This window comes from Vicugna pacos, chromosome 9 (genome assembly GCF_048564905.1).
Source record: "Vicugna pacos chromosome 9, VicPac4, whole genome shotgun sequence".
Lineage (NCBI taxonomy): Eukaryota > Metazoa > Chordata > Mammalia > Artiodactyla > Camelidae > Vicugna > Vicugna pacos.
The window spans coordinates 59,621,406-59,644,164 of record NC_132995.1 but is presented as its reverse complement, the minus strand read 5'-3'; the positions used below and the strand labels follow the sequence as shown (position 1 = coordinate 59,644,164).

Below are 22,759 nucleotides of genomic sequence, written 5' to 3'. Positions count from 1 at the left end.
TGAGGGGGCTCCCCCCGCGGGACGGGCGCGGGGACGGCTCCGGGGGGGCGGGGGCCGGGGCCCGGGCCGGCTCGCGCGGGGGGTATGATGACCCGGCGGCGGGGCCCCGGATCTCGTCTCCTCCGCCGCCTCCTCACGGCAGCCCCAGCTCGCGGCTGAGAACCAGACACACCGGCGGTGAGTTGCGGCGGGCGGGCGGGCAGGGGCCGCGGCGGGGAGCGACCTCTCATAGACTCCCCGAGGCGGGGCTGGGCAGGCTGCGGGCTCTCTGGGTCGCCCGGCCTGCGGGGGGCGCCTCCTTCAGCGGCCCCCAGCCGGGACCCGGCCGCTCCCGGCTGCGGAGAGGATGGCGTTCCCAGGAAAGTGGGGAGGCTCGGGGTTTGTTTTCGGGGCAACTCCCCCAGTCTCCTGCCACTTCTTTCCTGGGCGTGTTGTTGTCCTTAGATGACAGGGGGCCGCCTGGCGTCTCCTCGCCCCGCCAGTTTTTTCCCGGCTGTTGTGGCCGGTTCCCAGTGTGGCTGGTGCGTGTAGATTTCACAGCCCCTCTTAGCGCCATGGTTTTCGGTTATTTGTGCTGTTGGGGACCAGGAAGCGGTGTCTGGAGAGGACGGCGGCGGTGGGGTGGGTGTGGAAGCCTTCTCATCCTCTTCGCTCCTGTTCTTTAATCGTTAGGTTTGTAAATTGTAATGATGGTTGGAGACTACGTGGGACCGGCCCACCTAGTGTACATCTGTGCAAGGCAGATCTAGAGGTCTGGCTCAAAGGGAAACTTTTGCTGTCTGTCGCCACTTTTCCAAAGCTTTCGTTTGAAAAAAAAAAAAAGGGGGGTGAGTAAACAACCAAAACTCTTGGGTAAGCCCTCCCCGCCCCCTCAGTTCACAGGTTTGTGGGAAAGAGGCTCTTTTTGTGCCTAGCAACCAAGACCTGGGGCTCGGTTTCCAGGAGCGCTAGTGTAACCTCCAGTTTGTTGTGGTGACAAACCGTGAGCTTTGGCCTGTGTTTATGCTGGGCGCGCTTTCTTTCCTGTTTAGGTGGGGGCAGGAGGAGGGGCTAGAGAAGGGGAAAAAAACAACCCCAAGTTCCAGTGTGTCTTTCCTCCACTTAAACCACTGACTCAGTTGTAGATACTCATTTTGAGGCAGCCCTGGATGCTTTTTCTTAGTGACACTTTAGGAATTTTCAATAATTGCATCAAAATATTAGTTTCGACCATAGACTCTTGTGCTCAATCTGTCCTTTATCTTATTTGTTTCCTAGTAACTGATGAAAACAGCAGCATGGCTGACTGCTTCTGATGAAGAGGGGTTAAATTAAGTGGCTGATGCCCTCAACAAAACCTACAATTTTACTCTTGTTTGTGTAAAGCTATTTTTGATTCCTGGTCTGTAGTGTTTTTTTTTTTTTTTAAGATTATAGAGAATGCATATCATTACTAGCTCTTTTCGTTTGTAGGTCTAAGGCTTTCTGTAAAACGTTTAAAAATCTAACAAGTCATTTTATCTAATAGTTGTTAGTTCAGCTGGTGATTTTGTATATACATGTAATCATCTCAGGGTTCAGTGTTGGAAAAAGACTGCTATGATGGTATGATGAAGGTTATCATTGACTTTAAAATACTGTTCCTGGCTTGAAGGATATTTTGGTAAAGTACTTGTGGTTGGAACTGGAGGTAGCCAAGCCAGTAAAGAGCAGCAGACGAGTAAAATGGTGAATAAGATCTTGTAAATATACTGCCTCTGGTTAGTAAGTACTACTTTTGCTGGTGGTAGCTTCATGAATAGTTCATCCTGTCTTTGGACATTGTAGTTTTATGGGTTGCAAAGCAAGTAGATTGGTAACTTGAGATTTAAAACCAAACTGGGACTCTCTCCTAAAAGAAAAGAAGATAATCTCAAGGTTCACAATTCTCTGGAAAACAGAATTCTTTCATTCTGTGGTTTTGTTTTCATAAGCACAGTTTAGTCAGTGGTTGGGTTAATAGAAATAAGTGAGCCAAACCTGTCCTATAAACTTCTTACACTTGGAACTTGTGCAACTTGTTGTTAGTTACATATTGTAACTGGTCCTTTTGTAATTTGAAGTAATTTTGCAAACATGAACTTCCTTATCTGCCCTTTTATTTTCATTTTCATGACTATATAAAGCAATCCTTTTTTTCAAAGTTGCAATTATTAATTCCTCCCCAGTTTCTTTCTTTACATTTCATGCGATTCTGAACACAAGTCATCAAAATAATTTTTCTATCATACCACTTCAACAATCACTGATTTGCTTTTCGGTTCCTTTTTTGTTTTTGTTTTTTGTTCTTAATCTCCCAGCTTCCTAAATGCCTATGTATTTTGGTAGAGCATAATTTGACACTTAAAAAAAAATTACATCCTGTTTTTGTATTTTTCTTTTTTGTGTGTCATATCACCTCAGCAACATTCTGAGTTCTTTGAAGATAGGAAAACTTAGGTGTATTTCTTTTGGATTCTTTAAGGGCACCTGGTACAGTGCTTTCCCACTGTGCTTAATGAAAAAGAATCAGAAACCCTGAATCATTTGCCAACAGTACTACTCACTAGCTCTGTGTGAAACTTATTTGACTTTCTTGTGTCTACTGTTTTTCATCTTGGAATTAGGGGGTTTTAGAATCTCTTAAGATGCATTTTAGCTGTAAGAATCCCTGTACTTTTTTGCCAATATATCTTCTGCACCAATCAAATACATCTTACTCTAAACATGTTTCAGTTTTCCACATCCCCTGATATACTGGCAGAAGTTATCTCATTCATCTGTAAGTGCTGCTTCTACCTTCCCTCTGCCAAACTGTTGTTACCTTACTTAAGTCTTGTTTTCCTTAGGCCTTTTCTGGCTGATCTGAACAGGTCCTCTCAGGGTTTTTGTTTCATATTGACCTATGCTTTGTTAATTTGTCATTTTTCTTATGCTGGAAACTCCTCGAGGTATAATTTTCTTTATTCTAAACTATGTACACCTTGTAGACTGTCCTGTGCACATGCTAAGAAAGTACCATTTTACCAGACACGGAAGCGCCTGTTTTTCTTTTGTTCTGTTGCTGTAGATTAGTCATTCCAAATAAATCTAAGAGAACTGTTGAAATTTAGGGAAAAAACATCCTGCCTAGGGAAAGCACCCCTCAGCCAGTGTACCAAAGTATTACAAAATTGGTTAAAATGGCTGGAAATTACATAGAATTATAGAGTTACTCCTTTGTCAACTAAGGCTACATTTTCCACACCCTGTTTTTGCATACTAGTTGGGGAACTGGCTTGTTTCACTTGGTTCCATATGAAGGAAGTGCTACAGGAAAGGGGGTGGGGGACTTTGATTCAAGTGCTGTCCTTAGAGTTTCAAGCTTATTTTTTCCTTCTGGATCACTATACTTAGAAAGGTGGTCTCTTGTAGACAAGAGACTCTAATTTCTATCTTGACATGTGAGCATTTCTCTAATTTAAGTCAGGCTGACTTCTGAGGTTCCTTTACATGTATGTGTGGAGAAGTAATGTGATCCTGTTACAGTCATTCATTTTAGCAAACGTTTGACACATGCTGTATGCCAGCCGTTGTGATGAATGCTGGTAATACACACACACACACACACACACACACACACACACACACGAAAAATACCTACTCTGCCATCGAGAATTACCCTCAGAGAACTGGCAGTTTTGAAGTCAACTTGTAAATAAATAATTACAAATAGTCATACTTAGAATAAAATTCAGAGTGGCCCACAAGTCAGTATGATCTGGCCCTTGTCTGCCTCTTTGGGCCCTGCTTCTACTATATTTTCCCTTGTTTGATTCCATCCGTACTGGTCTCTTCTTCAAATAGGCCAAGAATGTATCTTGGCACTCTTTCTTTTGCTGAAATGGCCACTTCTTGTCAAGTAGTTCTCAGCTTTAAGTGCCACCATCCTACAGTGCCTTCCCTGACCACCAAATCTAGAGTATCTCTCATCCTCCCACCAGCTCTATCATATCACTGTGTTTGTTTTCATTATAACCTTTATCACTAGCTGCTGTTTTCTTGGGTGAGGGGACGTGTTTATCTCCCCAGTGGAAAGTAAACTCCAGAAGATAAAGGATCTTGTCCATCTGGAACACCATTGCTATCACTGGGCTCTAGAACAGTGCCAGGCAGACATACTGGGTGCTCGGTGTAAGTTAAATGAATAAATGAAATCAGTAAGCACAAGTGTGGTAAGTGCTAGGAAGTAGTAGAGGATGCTGTGGGAGCCTTTATCAGGAACCTTAGCCTAGTACGAGCTGGTCTGGAGAAAGCTTCCCTAGGTGTGTTTGTCAGCGTAGGGCTGACTAAACAGTAATCTAGCTGAAGGAAAATCGTTTTTCTCTCATGTAACAGCCTGAACTAAATGTTCCAGGTCGAAGTGAGTGCTGCTGGTGGGCAGCTCTATGTGATCATTCAGGCTTCCATGTTCTTTCCATCTGGCTGCTCTGCCATCCCTTGGGTGTTGTCTCATGGTGGAAACTGGGTCTCTATGGGTTCCTGCTGGTGGAAAGGGAAAGGAACACCGAAGGCTGGTACATCACTTTCTGTTGGAGAGAGATGGCTAAATGTAGTCTAACTGCGTGCCTGGGATGGAGGGAGTTGATTTTGATCCAGACCAACGGCCTGTGTGCTGCACTGAAAAAGTAAGCTGTAGGCAGAGGCCAAAAGGATAAGTAGTGGTTAGAAGAAGCGAAGGCTTAGACGGTAAAATGAGGTTCTGAGAGAGAACATTCTATGTGAAGGAACTGAAGTGGAGAAATCAAGGACTACTCTAGACCCAGAGACATTTAGTACCACTGAAAGAGAGAGTGCCTGGGGGAGAAAGACTGAAAAAACAATCAGAGTCGAGATCTTACAAAGTCAGACAATGCAAGTTAGAGACTTTGGACTTTATCCTAAGGTTGTAAATGGGGGAATAGTTATACATTTTTAAAAGCTTCAGTTGTTAAGGTGAAGAATGAATTGGGAGAAGGGAGCTTAAAAAGGAGCTTGAGGGTACCAGGTGAGGGAGACAAGTTAGGCTATTGAAGTAAATAGTCCGGGATTGTGCGGTAAGGGTGGAATGAGAAGAGATTTGGTGTTCCGGTGAAAGCGTTACCCAACCTTAGCTTCCTTCATTTTTACACAATGTGTGTTCTTATTTACCCACTTTAATGATATGCGTACGCTTTATATATCACTGTGATGGAAAATATGTACATCTGTGTACATGTCAGTCAAGGACAAGTGCTAGAGGAAGAAATCAATATACAGTACTGATTTTAGGTTATTTAGGTCACCAGTTGTTTAATTGATCAAAAGGGCAAAGATGTCACCAAGCAGAAGCAGTAGAAATTTGTTTTTGTTGTGTCAGGGGGAAAGAGGAAAGTTACTAAAGACTAAGGGCAAAACATTGACAGATGATTACCTTGGTTGTCAAATCTGTTTCATTCATAGTTGTAATATTTGAATTCTTTATAGTAAGATTATCTACCTGTAGTGCCCATAGGGTGAGGCACCCAGTAAATGTTGTTAAATAGTTGTGACCATGGCAGGAGTGGAGAGGCTGTTAATTTGACTGTTTTTGAAAGCCTTGGATTCTAGAAAAACTCAATTCTCTTTTTAGCAGTATGTAAGTACCAGTTGCCTTTTGTCTATTCTAGTTTAGGATTAATGCAGTTGGCAAATTTGTCATTTTATTTATATGGTTAAATCCTTAGAAAGTCAAGTTTGAAATGAAAAGATGAGTATATTGCTGGAGTCAAAAGGTGCAACATTTTCAGGAGTTTAGCTTTTAGTTTATTGGGAGCTATTTTTATGTGAATTGAAAATACGTGTAATTTGCTTAACAGAATCTGATACGTAGTAAGTTTATCACAGATGTTAATTCTGTTCCATATTTTTGTTTGAGAAGTCTCAGCCTAGGAAGAAAAGTGTCTCCCCATTTGCAAAGCAAATTTTATGGAACATAGTATCTTTGTTTTGTGTCTAGAAATGTCTGTTTTTTAGCTGAATTTCAGAGTGTTACATAAGTCAGAGTGTTGATTTTTCTAGGCAATTTTGATTCCGTATTTCCTTCTCACCTAGTGCTAGTTGAGGTCAGGATGAGTCTTAGCCACACTGTCAGAGTCCTAGTGGCATGACATTGACTTAAGGACCACACAGCCTTGCTGGGGGGAAGGCCAGTGAAATTCTGGATTCTTTCCCTTGTGGTAGACTTAAGCTTGTCATTAAGAATTATATTCATTTATATACTTAAACTTTCAGAACAGTCTCCTAGAACTAATGCTTTTTGCAGTGCTCAGTGTGAAGATTTTAAGCCATTAGTATCTATTATTTTGTTCATTGGGTGAAAAGTTGTCAGTAACATTTCTCTGGTAAATGCAGTATTTATAAAAAGTGTCTAGTTATGATCATACTTTAAAAATTTGGTATTACACTTAATGAATTCTTTTCAGTTTTATTACTTTGAGCCTCCATATTCCTAGACATAGCTACACACTTCAAATTTTGTGTTCAAATTCTTTTACTAAATACTTTTAGGTACATAAAGGTTGTGCTTGTGTTTTTTGATAGATTGTTAAAATTAGTAACTCACCAGATACGGAAAACAAATTTGAAAAATCTGCTTACTTTCACTGTTCAAAAATTGACTTGATTTTATGATAAATATTTTTGCATATATTAATAGATAAATTTTGTAAAGGCACTACTTGATTTCAGTTTTTCCTGTATTATAATTTGATATTATGTCAGTGATATAGGTAGAACAAGATGATTTGTAAATTTGTAACCTAGGAGTTAAATTGCAGTAACTTTATCTTTTAATTTACACTTTTTTACCCTCAAGGTTCATATAAATTATGGAAACTCTTGTTTAAAGTAAATCCAGAGCACATTTTAAAATGGAAAGTTTAGGATTTGTTCTTCCTTCCAGCTATTTGGTCCAGTGCAGATGGTTGTTAGTTGCATTCAGGCACGAAGAGATGTATACTTTTGCTTCTTTATGTTCTGTAACATCCCTTGTCATGTTTCCTTCCTTTCTGGTTGTGTGTATTTATTCTCTTATGATTAACAAAGTTATACTGTATGTGCTAGAGTGGAGACTTCCCCCATATCTCAAGGGCCAAGTGGATAAAAGAGAGGGACTTAAGAAAACAAAACAAGCATTTGAAAATCTTGCAGTTTATAACATGAGTAGTAGGAGGTAGACTTGAGGTTGGTAGGCAGGGGTCAAAACACCCTGAGTGTCTGCCTGTATACTGCCAGAATCTGTGGTAGATTCTGGCAATATAAGCAAAAGAACAAGACAGGTATGGTACCTGTCCTCCTGGAAATTTTACTGTAGCTGGAAATGTAACATTAAATGTAACATTCATGTTATAAGGTAGGTACACAGTGTTATGGGAGTGCATGGTGGGGGAGGGCGGCACTGGTGGTGGTGATTGTGGAGAGTGTTTTTTATGAGTGCGAGACTTGGGAAACAGTTTTCCTAGCAGAAAGTCTTCTACATGTTAGAGGGTCTTCCAGGATCTGAAAGAAGGGCAGTATGGCTGGAATGGAGGAATCGAGGTGGGGAGATTTTAGGACACAGCAACCCGATATTTGGTAAGCTTTTTAAGGCAGGTTTAGGATTTTAGATTTTATCCCCAAAGCAGTGAAAAACCCTGGAGGCAGAGGGAGGGAGGTGGTTCAGAAAGAGCAGTCCTCTGATTTACATAGTTTAAAAACAAAGATCCCCTGAGTGCATTCGAGATGAGTTGGGAGGCTACTGGCAGTTTGAACTAGAAAAATTCCAATAAGGGTAGAGAAAAATGGCTGATTTGAAACATGCTTAGGAGGTAGAATGATAAAATTTGGTTATAGATTAGATATGGGGGATTAAGGGAGAGGAATAAGGGAGGGGAATGAGTCAGGATAATAATATTAAATGAGTTCTAGGCACTAAGCACGTCACATGTATTAAATCATTCTCAGAATAACCCTCTAAGGTAGGTATTGCTGTCACCATTTTACAAATGAGGGAACTGAGACTCATTGCCTCCTTGTTTTTTGGCTTGAGGTTTTAGATGTATGGTGGTCTCATAATCGAGGTAGGAAACTGGGCATGGGGTGGAGGCTTCAAAAGTATAATATTGGACATGTTGCATTTGAGATGTGTGTAAGTTGATGTGTGGAGTGGACATTTGTAAATAAGGCTTTGGAGTTCAAGAGAAGTCCGGGTTAGAGAGAGATTTGAGAATTTTTCGCAGATGACCAGTTCTGGGAAGTAGTTTATTGAAAAGGGGGAAGTGTGGAGCAAGAGAAGGGGGATTACTGTGGAGCCCCAAGGCATCTAAAGGTTGTATGGTTGAGAAGGGGGAAGATAAATATGAAATGGCTTGTATGCTGTGGTAAATGTTTGGACTTTGTTCTGAAAGTGTTAGCTTTGGGATTAATCTTTGGGTTTATTGAGCTTAAGATGTCTGTGGATCATTTAGGAACAGAAAGGTGGGCTGTTCTCAGTCTCTTTCTTCATATTTTTCTAAGAATAATTTCCCGTGGTTCTTCAGAAGAGTCTCTCTAGGCTTCACGTCATCCTGATTTCTTTTCTTCTGGTCAGCGTATCAGTGGTCCTCTTACAATGTAGTGGTGAGACCTAGACCCTATTTTATGTGTGGTCTGAGCAGAGTGAATTGCCTTCACTTTGTCTTCCACTTTCTGGATACTACTACTTCTGTGCATATAGTTTAAGATTGAATTAGCTTTTGAGGGGAGGGGAACACTATTACATAATGTTTCCTCTTACTAACAAACTGTTTTTCATATATTCTCCTGCTAAACCTTGTATCTCTTATCCTTGTGCTTTGTGCTTGCCAAATTTTGGACCTAAGTAGGGAATCTATATTTGTGTTAAATGTCGTCTGCTAGATTCACCTTATGGCGTCTGCTCCTTGTGATCTTTTTGGACCTGTTATTTGGCAATATTGAGTATCCTGCCCAAATTTGGTTCATCTGTGAGTTTTATAAGCATGCCATCTATTGCTAAATTTAAGTAATTGATTAAAAAGTTACTCAGGGCAGGAATGAAGACAGAGCTGTGGAATGAACTCTGGAACAAAAGAGCCTGGTCTTGAATTTCAGTGCTACCATTTAATAGCTGTGTAACTTTGGGCAAATTACTTTCACTGCTCTGTGCCTTAGTTTCCTCATCTGTAAAATGGAAATAATGATAATATTTTCAAAGGGTTGTGGTGAGAATTAAATGAGTAATGTGTGTGAAGTGCTTAGACTACCACTTGGCACATAGTAAGTGATCAATCATCTAAGCTATTATTATTGTTACTGTTTTTATTTTATAAATATTGTAGACGTTTATACTCTTTCAACAGTTTCCTATTATTGCTGAGTCTCAAAGGGTGATTGATGTGTAATTAGACCAAAATGTTTATCCTTCTATTAATAGGAAAACATGTCTTGGAAAATGTATAAAGTAAAACCCCAGCCAGGTATATGTTTACTTGTGGTTTTTCTGAACTGAAAGATTTCTTATGTACCAATTGAGGGGATGGGTATAAAGTTGAGGGTCTAATTCTTTCCTCTTTCTCAATGTAGGTATGGCATCACAGCTGCAGGTGTTTTCCCCCCCATCAGTGTCGTCGAGTGCCTTCTGTAGTGCAAAGAAACTGAAAATAGAGCCCTCTGGCTGGGATGTTTCTGGACAGAGCAGCAACGACAAATATTATACCCACAGCAAAACCCTCCCAGCCACACAAGGGCAAGCCAACTCCTCTCACCAGGTAGCAAATTTCAATATCCCTGCTTACGACCAGGGCCTCCTCCTCCCAGCTCCTGCAGTGGACCATATTGTTGTAACAGCCGCTGATAGCTCGGCCAGTGCTGCTACATCAACCTTCCAAAGCAGCCAGACCCTGACTCACAGAAGCAACGTTTCTTTGCTTGAGCCATATCAAAAATGTGGATTGAAAAGAAAAAGTGAGGAAGTTGACAGCAACGGTAGTGTGCAGATCATAGAAGAACATCCCCCTCTCATGCTGCAAAATAGGACTGTGGTGGGTGCTGCTGCCACGACCACCACTGTGACCACGAAGAGTAGCAGTTCCAGCGGAGAAGGGGATTACCAGCTGGTCCAGCATGAGATCCTTTGCTCTATGACCAACAGCTATGAAGTGTTGGAGTTCCTAGGCCGGGGAACATTTGGACAGGTAGCTAAGTGCTGGAAGCGGAGCACCAAGGAAATTGTGGCTATTAAAATCTTGAAGAACCACCCCTCCTATGCCAGACAAGGACAGATTGAAGTGAGCATCCTTTCCCGCCTAAGCAGTGAAAATGCTGATGAGTATAACTTTGTCCGTTCTTATGAGTGCTTTCAACATAAGAATCATACCTGCCTTGTGTTTGAGATGCTGGAGCAGAACTTATATGATTTCCTAAAGCAGAACAAATTTAGCCCACTGCCACTCAAGTACATCAGACCAATCTTGCAGCAGGTGGCCACAGCCCTGATGAAGCTCAAGAGCCTTGGTCTGATTCACGCTGACCTTAAGCCTGAAAACATAATGCTCGTCGATCCAGTGCGCCAGCCCTACCGAGTGAAGGTCATTGACTTTGGTTCTGCTAGTCACGTTTCCAAAGCTGTGTGCTCAACCTACTTACAGTCACGTTACTACAGGCAAGTGGCAAATGCTAAAAAAACGTGTCTTAGATTAGAGTTCTGTCTTTATACTTAACATGTATTACAAAGGGCTATCTATATATAACAGTGAATTTACTTACAGATTTCAACACAGCATAGGATAAATATGTTTAGGTTCATTCCGTGTGTGTGGCATTCCTATATGTAACATTATTTCTGAAATTTTATTTAACACTAGAAAAATTAATTCACTCCGATTTTGAGGGGTTTTCCTAGTTGAATTATACTGGCATCTGGCTCTTTCTTTACTACCATTATACCCAATTTTCCCATTTGAAAGTGTCTTCAAATATATAAAGATGTTTACTTATTTGTGATGAATTTGGGCATATGCTGCTACTTTTTCCAAATTCCTATCTTGGCAGGTGTGATGCCTTGGGAATAATTCCAGGTTTAACTCTAGCAACATTTTATTTTATGCTTTCTTTCTTGCATAATAAAGAGAATTAGATTAGATGATTGCTGAGGTCTCTTCTTGTTCTAAGATTCTCAGATTACTTTGAATTTATTTGGACATGAATTTATTTGGTTTTAAAATGGCCTTGACCCAAGCATCTTACACTTTAGCGATTTATATTTCCAGATTGGTACTTCTAATAAAGCTACCTTTTCAATATATAATAATTATTGGGACAGTCCTTAAATGCTGGTATACAGAATTTTGTCTGTACTGTAATGGAGGGACATTACTGAAAGAAGAGGGGAATGTCTTTAAATGAGCTTGTTATTATTCAGTACCTCATTTCTCTTTCCACTTATTAATTTTAAGGATATTTTAATGATCATGCATTAAACACAAATTGTACATTCATCCAATCAAGAAGTGAAACACTAAACAAGAGATAACCCACAAAATGTTTATCAGGAGATACGTCTAACATGTCAAATGCCTATAATAAATTTTGAGGAAATAGAAATTCTGAACTAAGAATTTTATATTATCTGTGAAAATAATGTAAGGATATTTTAACCTGTACGTGGACTCAGAAAATATGCCATCTACATATTTTTTATTTTTCAATTGTGGTAAAATCTGCCTAATACGACATTTACCATTTTAACCATTTTTAAGTGTACCATTCAATGTGGTGAAGTACATTCACAATATTGTATAGCCATTACCTCTGTTTCCAAAATTTTTCATCACCCAAAACAGAAACTCTGTAACCATTAACCGGTAACTACCCATCCTTCTACCCGTTACCTCTGTTGGACTTTGTGTCTCTATAAATTTGCTTGTTCTAAATATTGCAGTTAAGTGGAATTATACAATGTTTGTCCTTCCGGGTCTGGCTTATTTCACTTAGCAAAATGTTTTCAAGGTTAATCCCTGAAATTCTGTAGCATGTATCAGAATTTCATTCCTTTTTAGGACTGAGTAATATTCCATTGCATGTATACACCACATTTTGTTGTTTATCTGTTGATGGACACTTGAGTTGTCACCACCTTTTGGCTGTTGTGAATAATGGTGCTATGAACATTGGCATACAAGTGTTTAAGTCCTTGTTTTCAATTCCTTTGGTTACAAAGGTAGAAGTAGAATTTCTGGGTCACATGGTAATTCTTTGTTTGACTTTTTGAGGAACCACCAAAAAAACTCTTCCACAGCCACCGCACAATGTTACACTCCCACCAGCAGTGCACGAGGATTCCAATTTCTTCTTATCCTCACCAGAACTTGTTAGTTAGTTATTTTCTTTCTTTCTTTCTTTCCTTCTTTCTTAATTTTTCTTCCTTTCTTCCTTTCTTCCTTCCTTTCTTTCTTCCTTTCTTTCTCTCTTTTTTTCTTTTTCTTTTTTTGATAATAGCCATCTTTATGTATGTGAAATGGTGTGGTTTTGATTTGTATTTCCCTAATGATTAGTGATAGTGAGCATCATTTCATGTGCTTATTGGCCATCTGTATATCTTCTTTGGAGAAATGTCTAAGTCCCTTGTCCATTTTTTAATTGGATTTTTTGTTGTTGTTGAGTTGTAGCTGTTCTTTATATATTTTGGATATCAATCCCTGGTCAGATACATGATTTGCAGTTATTTTCTCCCATTCCATAGTATTGTCTTTTCACTCTATTGATAGTATTATTTGCACAAAATGTTTTAAATTTTGATGAAGTCCGATTTTTTTGTTGTTGTTGTTGCTTGTACTTTTGGTATCTTATCCGAGAAATCACAGGCAAAACAATGACATGAAGCTTTCCCTGTTATCTTCAAATGGTTTTAGCACTTATATGTAGGTCTTTGATCCATTTTTGTAGGACATAAAATATTTAATTTTTGTAAGGTATAAAGTATGGGTCCATTTTCATTCTCTAGCATATGGATATTCAGTTTTCCCAGCACCATTTGCTGAATGATTGTCCTTTCTCCATTGAATGGTCTTGCCACTCTATCAGAACCCTTTGACCGTATATATAAGGGTTTACTTCTGGGCTCTCTATTCTCTTCCATTGTTCTAAATGTTTGTCTTTATGCCAGTACCATGCTTTTTTGATTACTTGTAGCTTTGTAATAAGTTTTGAAATCAGAAAGTGTGAGACCTCCAGTTTTACTCTCTTTCAAGATTGTTTTGTCTGTTTGGAGTCCCTTGAAATTCCGTATGAATTTTGGTTTTTGATAGGGATTGCACTGAATCTGTAAATCACTTTGCACAGTATTGACATCTTAACAGCATGAAGTCTTCCAATCCACCCTCATCTATTTTTAGCTTTTTTTTTTATAGTTTTATAAAACTATGCTATTTCTTACTTGAGTGAGATGAATAAAGAAATTCTTAAGACCTTTGGTTTTTGATTTCATGCTGCTCTAGGCAGCTTGGATAATTTTGAGAATTTTACCTCCATTTATTTATTTATGACTTGGGATATTTAGGTTCCAGTTACTTTGCTTCTAATATTTTCCCTTGAGTAACCCCCCCCCACATATACAGTATACGCTATAGGCGCACTGAAGTGTTGAACTCTGCATCTCATTTTGTGAGCATGGGGGTGGTAAGAGTGAGAGCACAGCTGAGGCATGAGGGCTGATCAGATCTTGCTTTCTTGATCTTTTTCTCCAGTCAGTGCCAGCAGGTGTTCTTTAACTATTTGCTCTGTCAGAGAGAAAGTGCATTCTCTTGTGGCAGCAGAGCAATTTTAAGATTGAAAAGAGTGATAGAGATAAGAATTATTTCATGAAATATTCTTTTCTGGAATTTTCTCTTAAAGGGTAAAGGATACTTGAGTGATAATTAGTTCTGGCAACTTAGCTTTCTCTAATGTGTAATTTATTTGAATACTTTTTAGTGTTAGGTTGCTGGTCTTTGCTGCTTTTCTTATTCTTTTAATTTAATTTAAGCTGTTCCTTGAGTAATTTTGTTCTGTTTTGTTTTTACAGAAAATATGATTTTCAAAATTTTAAATCCACCAGTAATTACTCTTCAACAAAGTTTCCTATAAATTCATTGCATTTAGTTGTTCGATACAGAAGTACAGTCATCCATCGTTATCCGTGGGGGATTGGTTCCAGGCCCCACCCCCATACCAAAATCCACAGATGCTCAAGTCCCTTATTAAAAATGGTGTAGTACAGCCTGCTTTCCACATCCACAGGTTTTGTATCTGTGGTTACAGAGGGCCAACTGTAATTTTAAATGGAGCTTAGTATACCCCTTAAAAACAGGAGTTCATTCTGTGTATTACTGAGAAGTTACTGTGTATACTGAGGTTCAGTATCCAGGGCATGACTACATTTAAGATTTAACACGAGTGTTCTGTTGTGTCACAGTAATACTTGATAATGAGTCTAAGGCAAATAGAATAGGAACTTATGCAGTTCTTCTTTATTGTTAGTTTTATCCACAGTGATCCTCTTCATGTTGCATTGTTGCTTTATTAGAGTACATTAAATCCTTACCCTCTTGTCTTTCAGAAAACCTCTCTGAAATCCTTTTGGCCAGTGAAACATTGTGGCTCCAGAGCCAGTCTTCCTCTTACCCTCCTTTTTAGTTTATATTGCTTCACCTTGCTGATAACATGCCAAAGTACTATCAGTTGACATACATTTTTGCCACCATGCTGTCTCTGTTGGCCACTGGCATGACTCAATGATTCAGACAGTACAAATAAAGTACTTTATTTCCTGGCCTGCTGTAAATGTAAATGTAGACTAATTTCATGAAAAGTTGCTGTCTCTGGGGTTTGAGTTTTAGGCACAAAGTTTTGCCATGCTTACAAGCTCAAAGCTTTTCCATTCTGAACAGACTAGCTGGCCTTTATTTAAAGCTGAGGTCATTTTATTATGTATGGAAGGACAAGGTCTAGAGAAGGAAGGCATGTTTTCAGTTCATCCTAGACAAACAAATGATCCAGTTTCATCTGACAGTGAAACCACAGTTACACCTAAGCCACAGATGCAGGAAGTTAGACTGTATGTAACGACTCTTATTTGATAAGTGAGTTTGATGGCTCTGAGATGGGTAGGAAGAAACAAGAGTGTTCATGAAAATGAGCAGGGATGATTTGTACTGTTAAATGATCCAAGCCGCAGCTTGCTCTGGGTTTCGGTGAAATAAATCTTTACGACCTAGGTGAAAAATTTCAATTTAAAGGTATTTAAAGTTGGGAAATAAAAAGGTATGAATTGCTATCTCTACCACCAGGTTAATTAGAGCCTGTTTAGTATTTGGGTTTTTTTTTAAATTTTAATTAAAAATTTTTTTTCAATGGAGATGCTAAGGATTGAACCCAGAGCCTTGTGCATGCTCAGCATGTGCTTTACTGCTGAGCTATACCCACCCCCACCCCAGTATTTGTTCTCTAAGGATGGAATGTACTTCAAAGAGGAGATCCACTGTGTCCAAAGTACAGTTAATACCATTTTTCTACCAAGGGCTGCCAGTTTTGTTTTCCTCTTTCCTGTGCTTCAGTAGGTGGTCTTTTTTACTGTCCAGCTAGAATGTCAGAGCTGGAAAGGGACTTAGAAGAGTAATTGTCTTACTATATAGATGAAGTAGAGCCAGAATTTTAGTGTCTAGAGTTTATATTGAGGGATTGAGAGATAATGGAAGCCAAGAGGAAAGATGATATAGTAATGAAAATATTATTAAGAATTTTAATCTGAATTCACAATTTAAAACATTCAGTCTTTAAAGGTGAACTTGCTCTAAATTATTCATTTCTGTTCAGTAAAAGAAGATAACGTCAGTCTTTTTGTTTCTTAGAGTTTAGGTAAGTCTAACATTTTTAGGCTCTAATGATAGTGAACAGCCCTCAATAGACTAAGCAGCCTTATTTTATTTTTATTTTTACTGCTTTTTTTTTTCTTTTGATACTTACTTTTTTGTATGGTAGATGTGGTAGAGTTAACTGTTTTGAGTGAGCTTTTGCTGGAAATCTTTAGCTGCCTTTGTTGCTCCAGAAGGCAGGGTAAGACCAAATGGAAAAAGTGACTCCGGCCAATCTTCAGGGTTTTTTTGTTTAATGGGACTTGGGGGCAGGAATTAGTGTTTTTCTTAATTTCCCTGAAACTCTAAGCTTTAGAAGCCTAACAATTGTCACATATTATGTATGGCAACCTTTTTAAAGAAGTAAATTATTGGGTTGTCTGGCCCCTCCCTGTGACCTACCTTTTGGATTTTAAAATGTCTTCCTGCTATAGTGGAATGGCAGAATCAATCTGCTGCTCTTCAATTGATGTTTAGGAATGTTCTAAGCCCAGTTTTCATTTTGGCACAAAGCCATTTGCATTTTCCCTGCCAGCTATTTTTGGCTCTGTCATGAACTTAGAAATTAATGATTCTGCTCAGTGGAAGTTAAAATTTGGTTCCTTTTCAGTTTTAGAAAAGCTTTTATGTTTCTGGGTACTCTTACCCTCTAGTTTGTTAATGCTGTCAAACATACCACAGTGGTTGTATTTCATTGAACCCTGAAATTCCATCAGTAATACGGGGCTCTAGCCACCAGCAACAGGAATATCACTCTTGAAGATTTTTTCTTTGGCTCACAGAACCACAGTTCACATCAAACAGGACAAAAACTGATGAGATTAGTGCTTCAACCTTTAGCTTACAAATAGTGTAAGCCTTGACAGGCCTGGATCTTCTGCTGTTTCTGTGCAAGGATTGGGAAAGCTTCTAGACCCTATGAAGTCTTAATTTATCCTATTTTCTAAGGGAGGATATTCTTATTTAGGACAATATCTTTACTCCCTCCCCACTCAGTCTTTTGTTCCCCCTACGTACACACAAAGCAACAGTAAGCACACATTGCTTGAAAATAAAGTTTGGGAAACCTAGGCGTTCCATGAGGAGACATGGCCTATTAGATGGTTCCTGATGGAGAGATCTGCTTTTCTGTTTAGCTTCGGTTAAATGAGGGATATGAATCTGGAGTGTCCTTACAGATTCAAATCCTGTGACTTATAAGAAGGAAAGGAAATTATTTGGAGAAGATGATAAAGTATTTAAGAGCTCAGACCTTGAATCCCTACTGCCTGGGCTCCAGCCTTGGACAAGTTACTTAACCTGTCAGTGCCCAGTTTATTCATTTCTAAAATGGAAATGACACTCTTATATAGACTTTAAGATACCATCATTATAAGATGAAATATGATTTATGTACTAATAAGAAAGTACAGGATCTGCCATTAAACTAAAACTTACCATCACTTGCAAGAATCTTCTTAATTTTAGAGATGTTAAAATGTGAAAAAAATATGCATCTTATAATTGATGACTTAATAGTGGCAATGCCTGCTTTCATAGGTTTGTTGTAAGGATTGAGTGAACTCATTTATAAAGAACTTAGAACAGTGGATGGCACATAGTAAGCACTACACAAGTGTCACGTATTATTGTCAATAGTAAAGTTACCTATTATTATCATCCTTTTTTTGAACCCACTTATCTCTTAATTTTAGTCACAGTTTGAAAAATACCATGTATACCACCTTGCCAAATAGATGCATATAGATGGGTATGTATTTAACATTTACTCATTTGGAGGCAGAATAATTTACTCAACTTCAGAGCAAGACTGCCAGGATTCAGATTCTAGCTCTGCTACTTATTAACTATGGGATTTTGGGCCAATTACTTAATATGTCTGCCTCTGTTCCCTCTTAAATGGGGATAATAATTTTGCCTTGGATGTGATTATATATATAAAGCTCTTAGTTTATGGTTATTACCATAGTCTTCTCTTGATTCCCTACGGTTGGGTTTCTCACTGAGAGCATTAATGGAGATGAATATTTCTGGAAACAATTCAAAGTTTTAAAATAGTGTTGATAAAGTAATAAAAGTCATTGTTTTATCTAACACTTAAATAGTGCTTGCCATGAGCCAGGCCCTGGTCAAGAGCTTTAATATTTAAACATCATTATCATCATCATCATTATTACTTATTACTTATTTACTTAGATCTTACCACAACCTTACGTAGTAGGTACTCATCTCCATTTTATGAATGAGGAACCTGAGGCACAGAGAGATTAATTGCCTACTGCTATTAAATAATGGAACTAGGGTTTGAACCCTGGTAGTCTGGCTGTAGAGTCCTTACCGTCAACCACTCTGTCTCTATGGAAGACATTTCTGTCACAAAGGGGTATTTTTTGATCAGGCCATTTAATTGATTTTTCCATAATTAAAAAGGTGCTAAGAATAGAAAGAATAAATCCATAATCTCTTATCTGTAATTTCAAAATTCAGAAAGCTCTCAAAGCTAAAAATCTTTTTTCTGAGTTTGGTATAAGCTTATTTGTTGGCATGACCTGACTTGAATTAGTGTAAGGCTGTTTAAAGCATTTATCTTGCTTAATGTGATTGTTCATATGTTTTGTTGCAGAAATATTAATGTGTTTGATTATGAGGTGCTTCCTTAAACTCCACTGGGATTTATCATGCAATATGTAGTACCTTTCTGAAATGCAAAAATTTCTGAGTTCCAAAACATATCTGGCCCTAGGAGTTTCAAATTATGGATTTTATACCAAAGATCATTTTCAGTTTCATTAAATCAATGTACCTTTACCTGATTCTAAAATAAGACTTAGTCAACATAGTTAATTTCCCAAAATAATGTTTATTTTTGTAATCTGCTATTTTTGTTTTTGTTAGAGCCCCTGAAATTATTCTTGGATTACCATTTTGTGAAGCTATTGATATGTGGTCATTGGGCTGTGTGATAGCTGAGCTGTTCCTGGGATGGCCTCTTTATCCTGGTGCTTCAGAATATGATCAGGTAAGAGTGTTTATTTGGATGGAAATAGAAAACAAATAGTTACATGTGAAAGAAATTGTAGAGGAAAAGAGGTACTAGCGAAGTATTTAGATAGTAGGGAAGTAATAGTCCAATTAAAAATAATTTTGAAAGGATAGAATTTTTTCTACTGCTTCTTAGTCTGAAGTTGTTTGCTATTCTATACTTTAAAAAGGATTTTACTTTATGTAACTTCAGATTGCTACTTTTCCAGATCTAATGACTTATTAGAAGCCAGTGTGCCTTGTGCGTTTAAGATATGAAAGTACAGTAAGGATGTGAAATTGGAATTTTAAAAGCAAACTTTGGCTCATTCAGAGCTGTTATTTCCTTTTATGTATGACACATGCTGAAGTAATGCAATGTATATTAGGTCTCTGTAAAATAGGATTTAGGAGGATTTACCTGAAATCATGTAAGTTGAAAAGTATTGTAATAAATTTTCCATGTTTCAAAACACACAAGCTTCAGAAGATATGCCACAGCTTCCTAAGGAGCTGGTCCTAAAGGAAGAAGTTTTGCCATGGAAGTAAATTGTGAATTCTCATTTCTTGTTCTTAAAAAAAGAAAGGCTTCTAACTACGATGTTACAAGCTCTTTGAGGGCAGAAACTGATTCTGCTAGTGTATTCTTCACTGCTGACTACTGCACATAGTATGTACACGAGGTTTTTTGTCTTTGATTTTTTTTTTTTGAGAAGTGAATGGTTATCTGGAGTTATTAAAGGGAAAAAGAGTAAAACAATGAAAAGAGCAGGATTAGGGATAGTTTATCTTGATGCATCTTTGGATATAAAAGATTCCTATGGCTGGATCCTTGTTCTTACAGCTGATTTTTTTTTTTTAACAACTTGAGATATAGTTCACATACCATATAGTTCAGCCATTTAAAGTATACAGTTCAGTGGTCTTCAGTATGTTCACAGGGTTGTGAACCATTACTGCAATCAAATTGATTGATTGATTGATTGATTGATTTAAATGGAGGTACTGGGGATTGAACCCAGGACCTTGTGCATGTTAAGCACATGCTCTACCACTGAGCTATACCCTGCCCCCTGCAATCAGTTTTAGAACATTTTCATCACCCTAAAATGAAACCCAGTACCTGTTAGCAGTCAATGCCCATTCTCCTCCAACTGCTTCTACCACTACGACCTTGGGCAGCAACTAATTTACTTTCTGTCTTTACAGATTTGCCTATTCTAGCATGTCATATTCATCACATACACTATGTGGATTTTTGTAATGGGCTTCTTTCACTTAACCCTAATTTTTTCACCCATGCTGTGGCATGTATTAGAGCTTCATTACCTTTTGTAGCTGATTAATATTCCATTGTATGTGTGTATATATACACATTTTGTTTATCTGTTGATAGACGCTTGAGTTGTTACCACCTTTGGCTGTTGTGAATAATAATCCTCTGAACATTGGCGTACAAGTGTTTAAGTCCTTGTTTTCAATTCCTTTTGTTATAAAACTAGAAGTGGCATTGCTGGGTCATATGATAATTCTATGTTTAACTTTTTGAGGAACCACCAGACTGTTTTGCACAGTGGTTACACCATTTTCCATTCCCACCAGCAATGTACAGGAGTTCAGTTTTCCTACATCCTTCATCCTTGCCAACACTAGTTATTTTCTTTCTTTTTCAAAAAAAAAAAAATAATAGCCATCTTTGTGGATGTGAAGTGATATCTCATAATGGTTTTTATTTGTATTTCTCTAATGACTAAGTAATGTTGAACATCATTTTATGTGGTTATTGGGCATCTGTATATCTTTGGAGAAGTCTGTGCAAGTCCACTACCCATTTCTGAATTATTTTTGTTGTTGTTGTTGTTGGGTTGTAGGAGTTCTTTCTATATTCTTATCAATCCCTTATCAGTTATGTGGTTTGCAAATACTCTCATTCTTTGGGGCTGCCTTTTCACTCTGTAGATAGTTTTGTTTGCACAAGTTTGTATTTTTTTTTCAAAAGTTTTAAATTTTGATGAAGTCCAGTTTGTTTTTTTCTTTTGTTGCTTGTACCTTTGATATGCAAGAAATCATTGCCAAACCCAGTGTCATGAAGCCTATAAGAGTTTTATAGTTTTAGCTCTTATATTTAGGTTTTTGAGCCATTTAAAGTTAATTTTAGAATATAGTATAAGGGAAAAGTCCAGTTTCAGTCTTTTGCATGTGGATATTCAGTTATCCCAACACAATTTGCTGAAAACTGTTCTTGGCATCCTTGTCAAAAATCAATTGACTATAATGATTTACATCTTCTGTCAGTTCTGTTCTGTGGATCTGTATCCTATATCTATCCTTATATCTGTGCCACACTATTTTGATTACTGTAGTTTTGTAGTCAGTTTTGAAACCAGGAATTGTGAGTCCTTTAACTTTGTTCTTTTTCAAGATTGTTTTGGCTATTCAGGGTCCCTTGAGATTCCATATGAATTTAGGGTAGGTTTTTTTATTTTTGCAAAACAAAGTTATTGTTTTGTTTTAAATAGGGATTGCTTGAATCTGTAGATTGCTTTAGGAAGGATTGCCATCTTAACAGTGTTGTCTTCGGATTCATAAATATGATCAAGTTCATTTAGGTTTTCTTTCGCAGTGTTTAGTAATTTTCAGAGTTCAAGTTTTATATTTCTTTTGTTAAATTTATTTCTAAGTATTATATTTTTTTGATGCTATGGTGAATGGAATTATTTTCTTCATTTTATTTTCAGATTGCTCATTGCTAATGTATGGAAATACAGTGAGTTTTGGAGTTGATCTTGTGTTCTGCAACCTTATTGAATTCTTTTTCTAATAGTTTTCTAACAAGACTCTAGTTCTAATAGTTTTTGTGATGGATTCCTTATAATTTTTTAACTACAAGATCATGTCATCTACAAATAAAGATAATCTTACACCTTCCCTTCTAATCTGGATTTTTTTTTCCCTTGCCTAACTGCTTTGCATTGAACCACACTAGTATAGTGTTGAATAGAAATAGCAAGACATCCTTGTCTTGTTCCTGGTTTTAAGGGGAAGTGCCTCTCACTATTCAGTATGATATCAACTATGGATTTTTCATAAATGCTATAGCTGAGATTTTACAGCAGATGTTTGTGTCTTGAAGTCAAATTTGTGTACCCTCTCTAGATATTTGTTAACGGCTTCAACTTTGTTGGAAACATTTAAATTGTTTAAAATAACGAATGACAGTAATACTTCCTGTTTGTGTAAATGTGGGGTTTTTGCTGTTTTGTTTTAAACTGTATGAAAAGCAGTATATGGATGATAGCTTCCCATTCTGTTTTCACAGTGAAGCTCTTTAATTCTATAGTAATAAACATTTCTAATGCTTTAACTTTATAAGTGCATCATTGTAGAAAAATTAGAAAAGATGCCAAGAGAAAAATTTTAACCTTTAGTAGTTCTACTGCTCACAGGTAACCTGTTACATTTTGGTATGTTTTATAATTTTTTACACATATAATTTGTTAATTTTCTTTATTGAGTATCTACTTTGTGCTAGATACTCTGGACACTGGCGATATGGTGCTGAGTAAACATTTTCCTTGTCCTCATGGAGGCTATAGTTTGGTGATGGAAAAAAGACATTCAGTAAATAATCACATAAATAGTTATATAGTAAAATTGAGATAAAGTCTATGAAAGAAAATGTAGTTTTACTTAGTGTGTGTGTGTGTGTGTGTGTGTGTGTGTGTATGTGTATGCATATACCTCTTGACCATTATGTCCTAGTGCCCCTTGATTATAGTCACTTTTTCCTACTGCTGTTACCCTCACTTACCTGGGCTATGGACAGTCTCCCTGTATGT

General features: G+C 37.7%; 1 protein-coding gene and 1 non-coding gene across 9 annotated transcripts in view; one reads left to right on the top strand and one right to left on the bottom strand.

The window, feature by feature from the left end:
* Positions 1–22,759, top strand: part of HIPK1 (homeodomain interacting protein kinase 1) — a 48,690-nt gene that overhangs the window by 382 nt on the left and 25,549 nt on the right. For 4 of the 8 annotated variants that reach the window (XM_072967962.1, XM_072967961.1, XM_072967959.1 and 1 more), the window contains exons 1-3: positions 39–177; positions 9,595–10,672; positions 18,795–18,918. In XM_072967962.1, the coding sequence (XP_072824063.1) occupies positions 9,597–10,672; positions 18,795–18,918 (1,200 nt within the window). In that variant the 5' untranslated portion in view covers positions 39–177; positions 9,595–9,596. Of the gene's footprint in view, positions 1–37; positions 178–9,594; positions 10,673–18,794; positions 18,919–22,759 lie in introns of those variants that run through there. The other 4 variants (XM_072967960.1, XM_072967963.1, XR_012075890.1 and 1 more) reach the window with 2 other exon arrangements.
* Positions 19,918–19,993, bottom strand: TRNAV-AAC (transfer RNA valine (anticodon AAC)). The gene has a single exon. It is a non-coding gene; the product is annotated as a tRNA-Val (tRNA).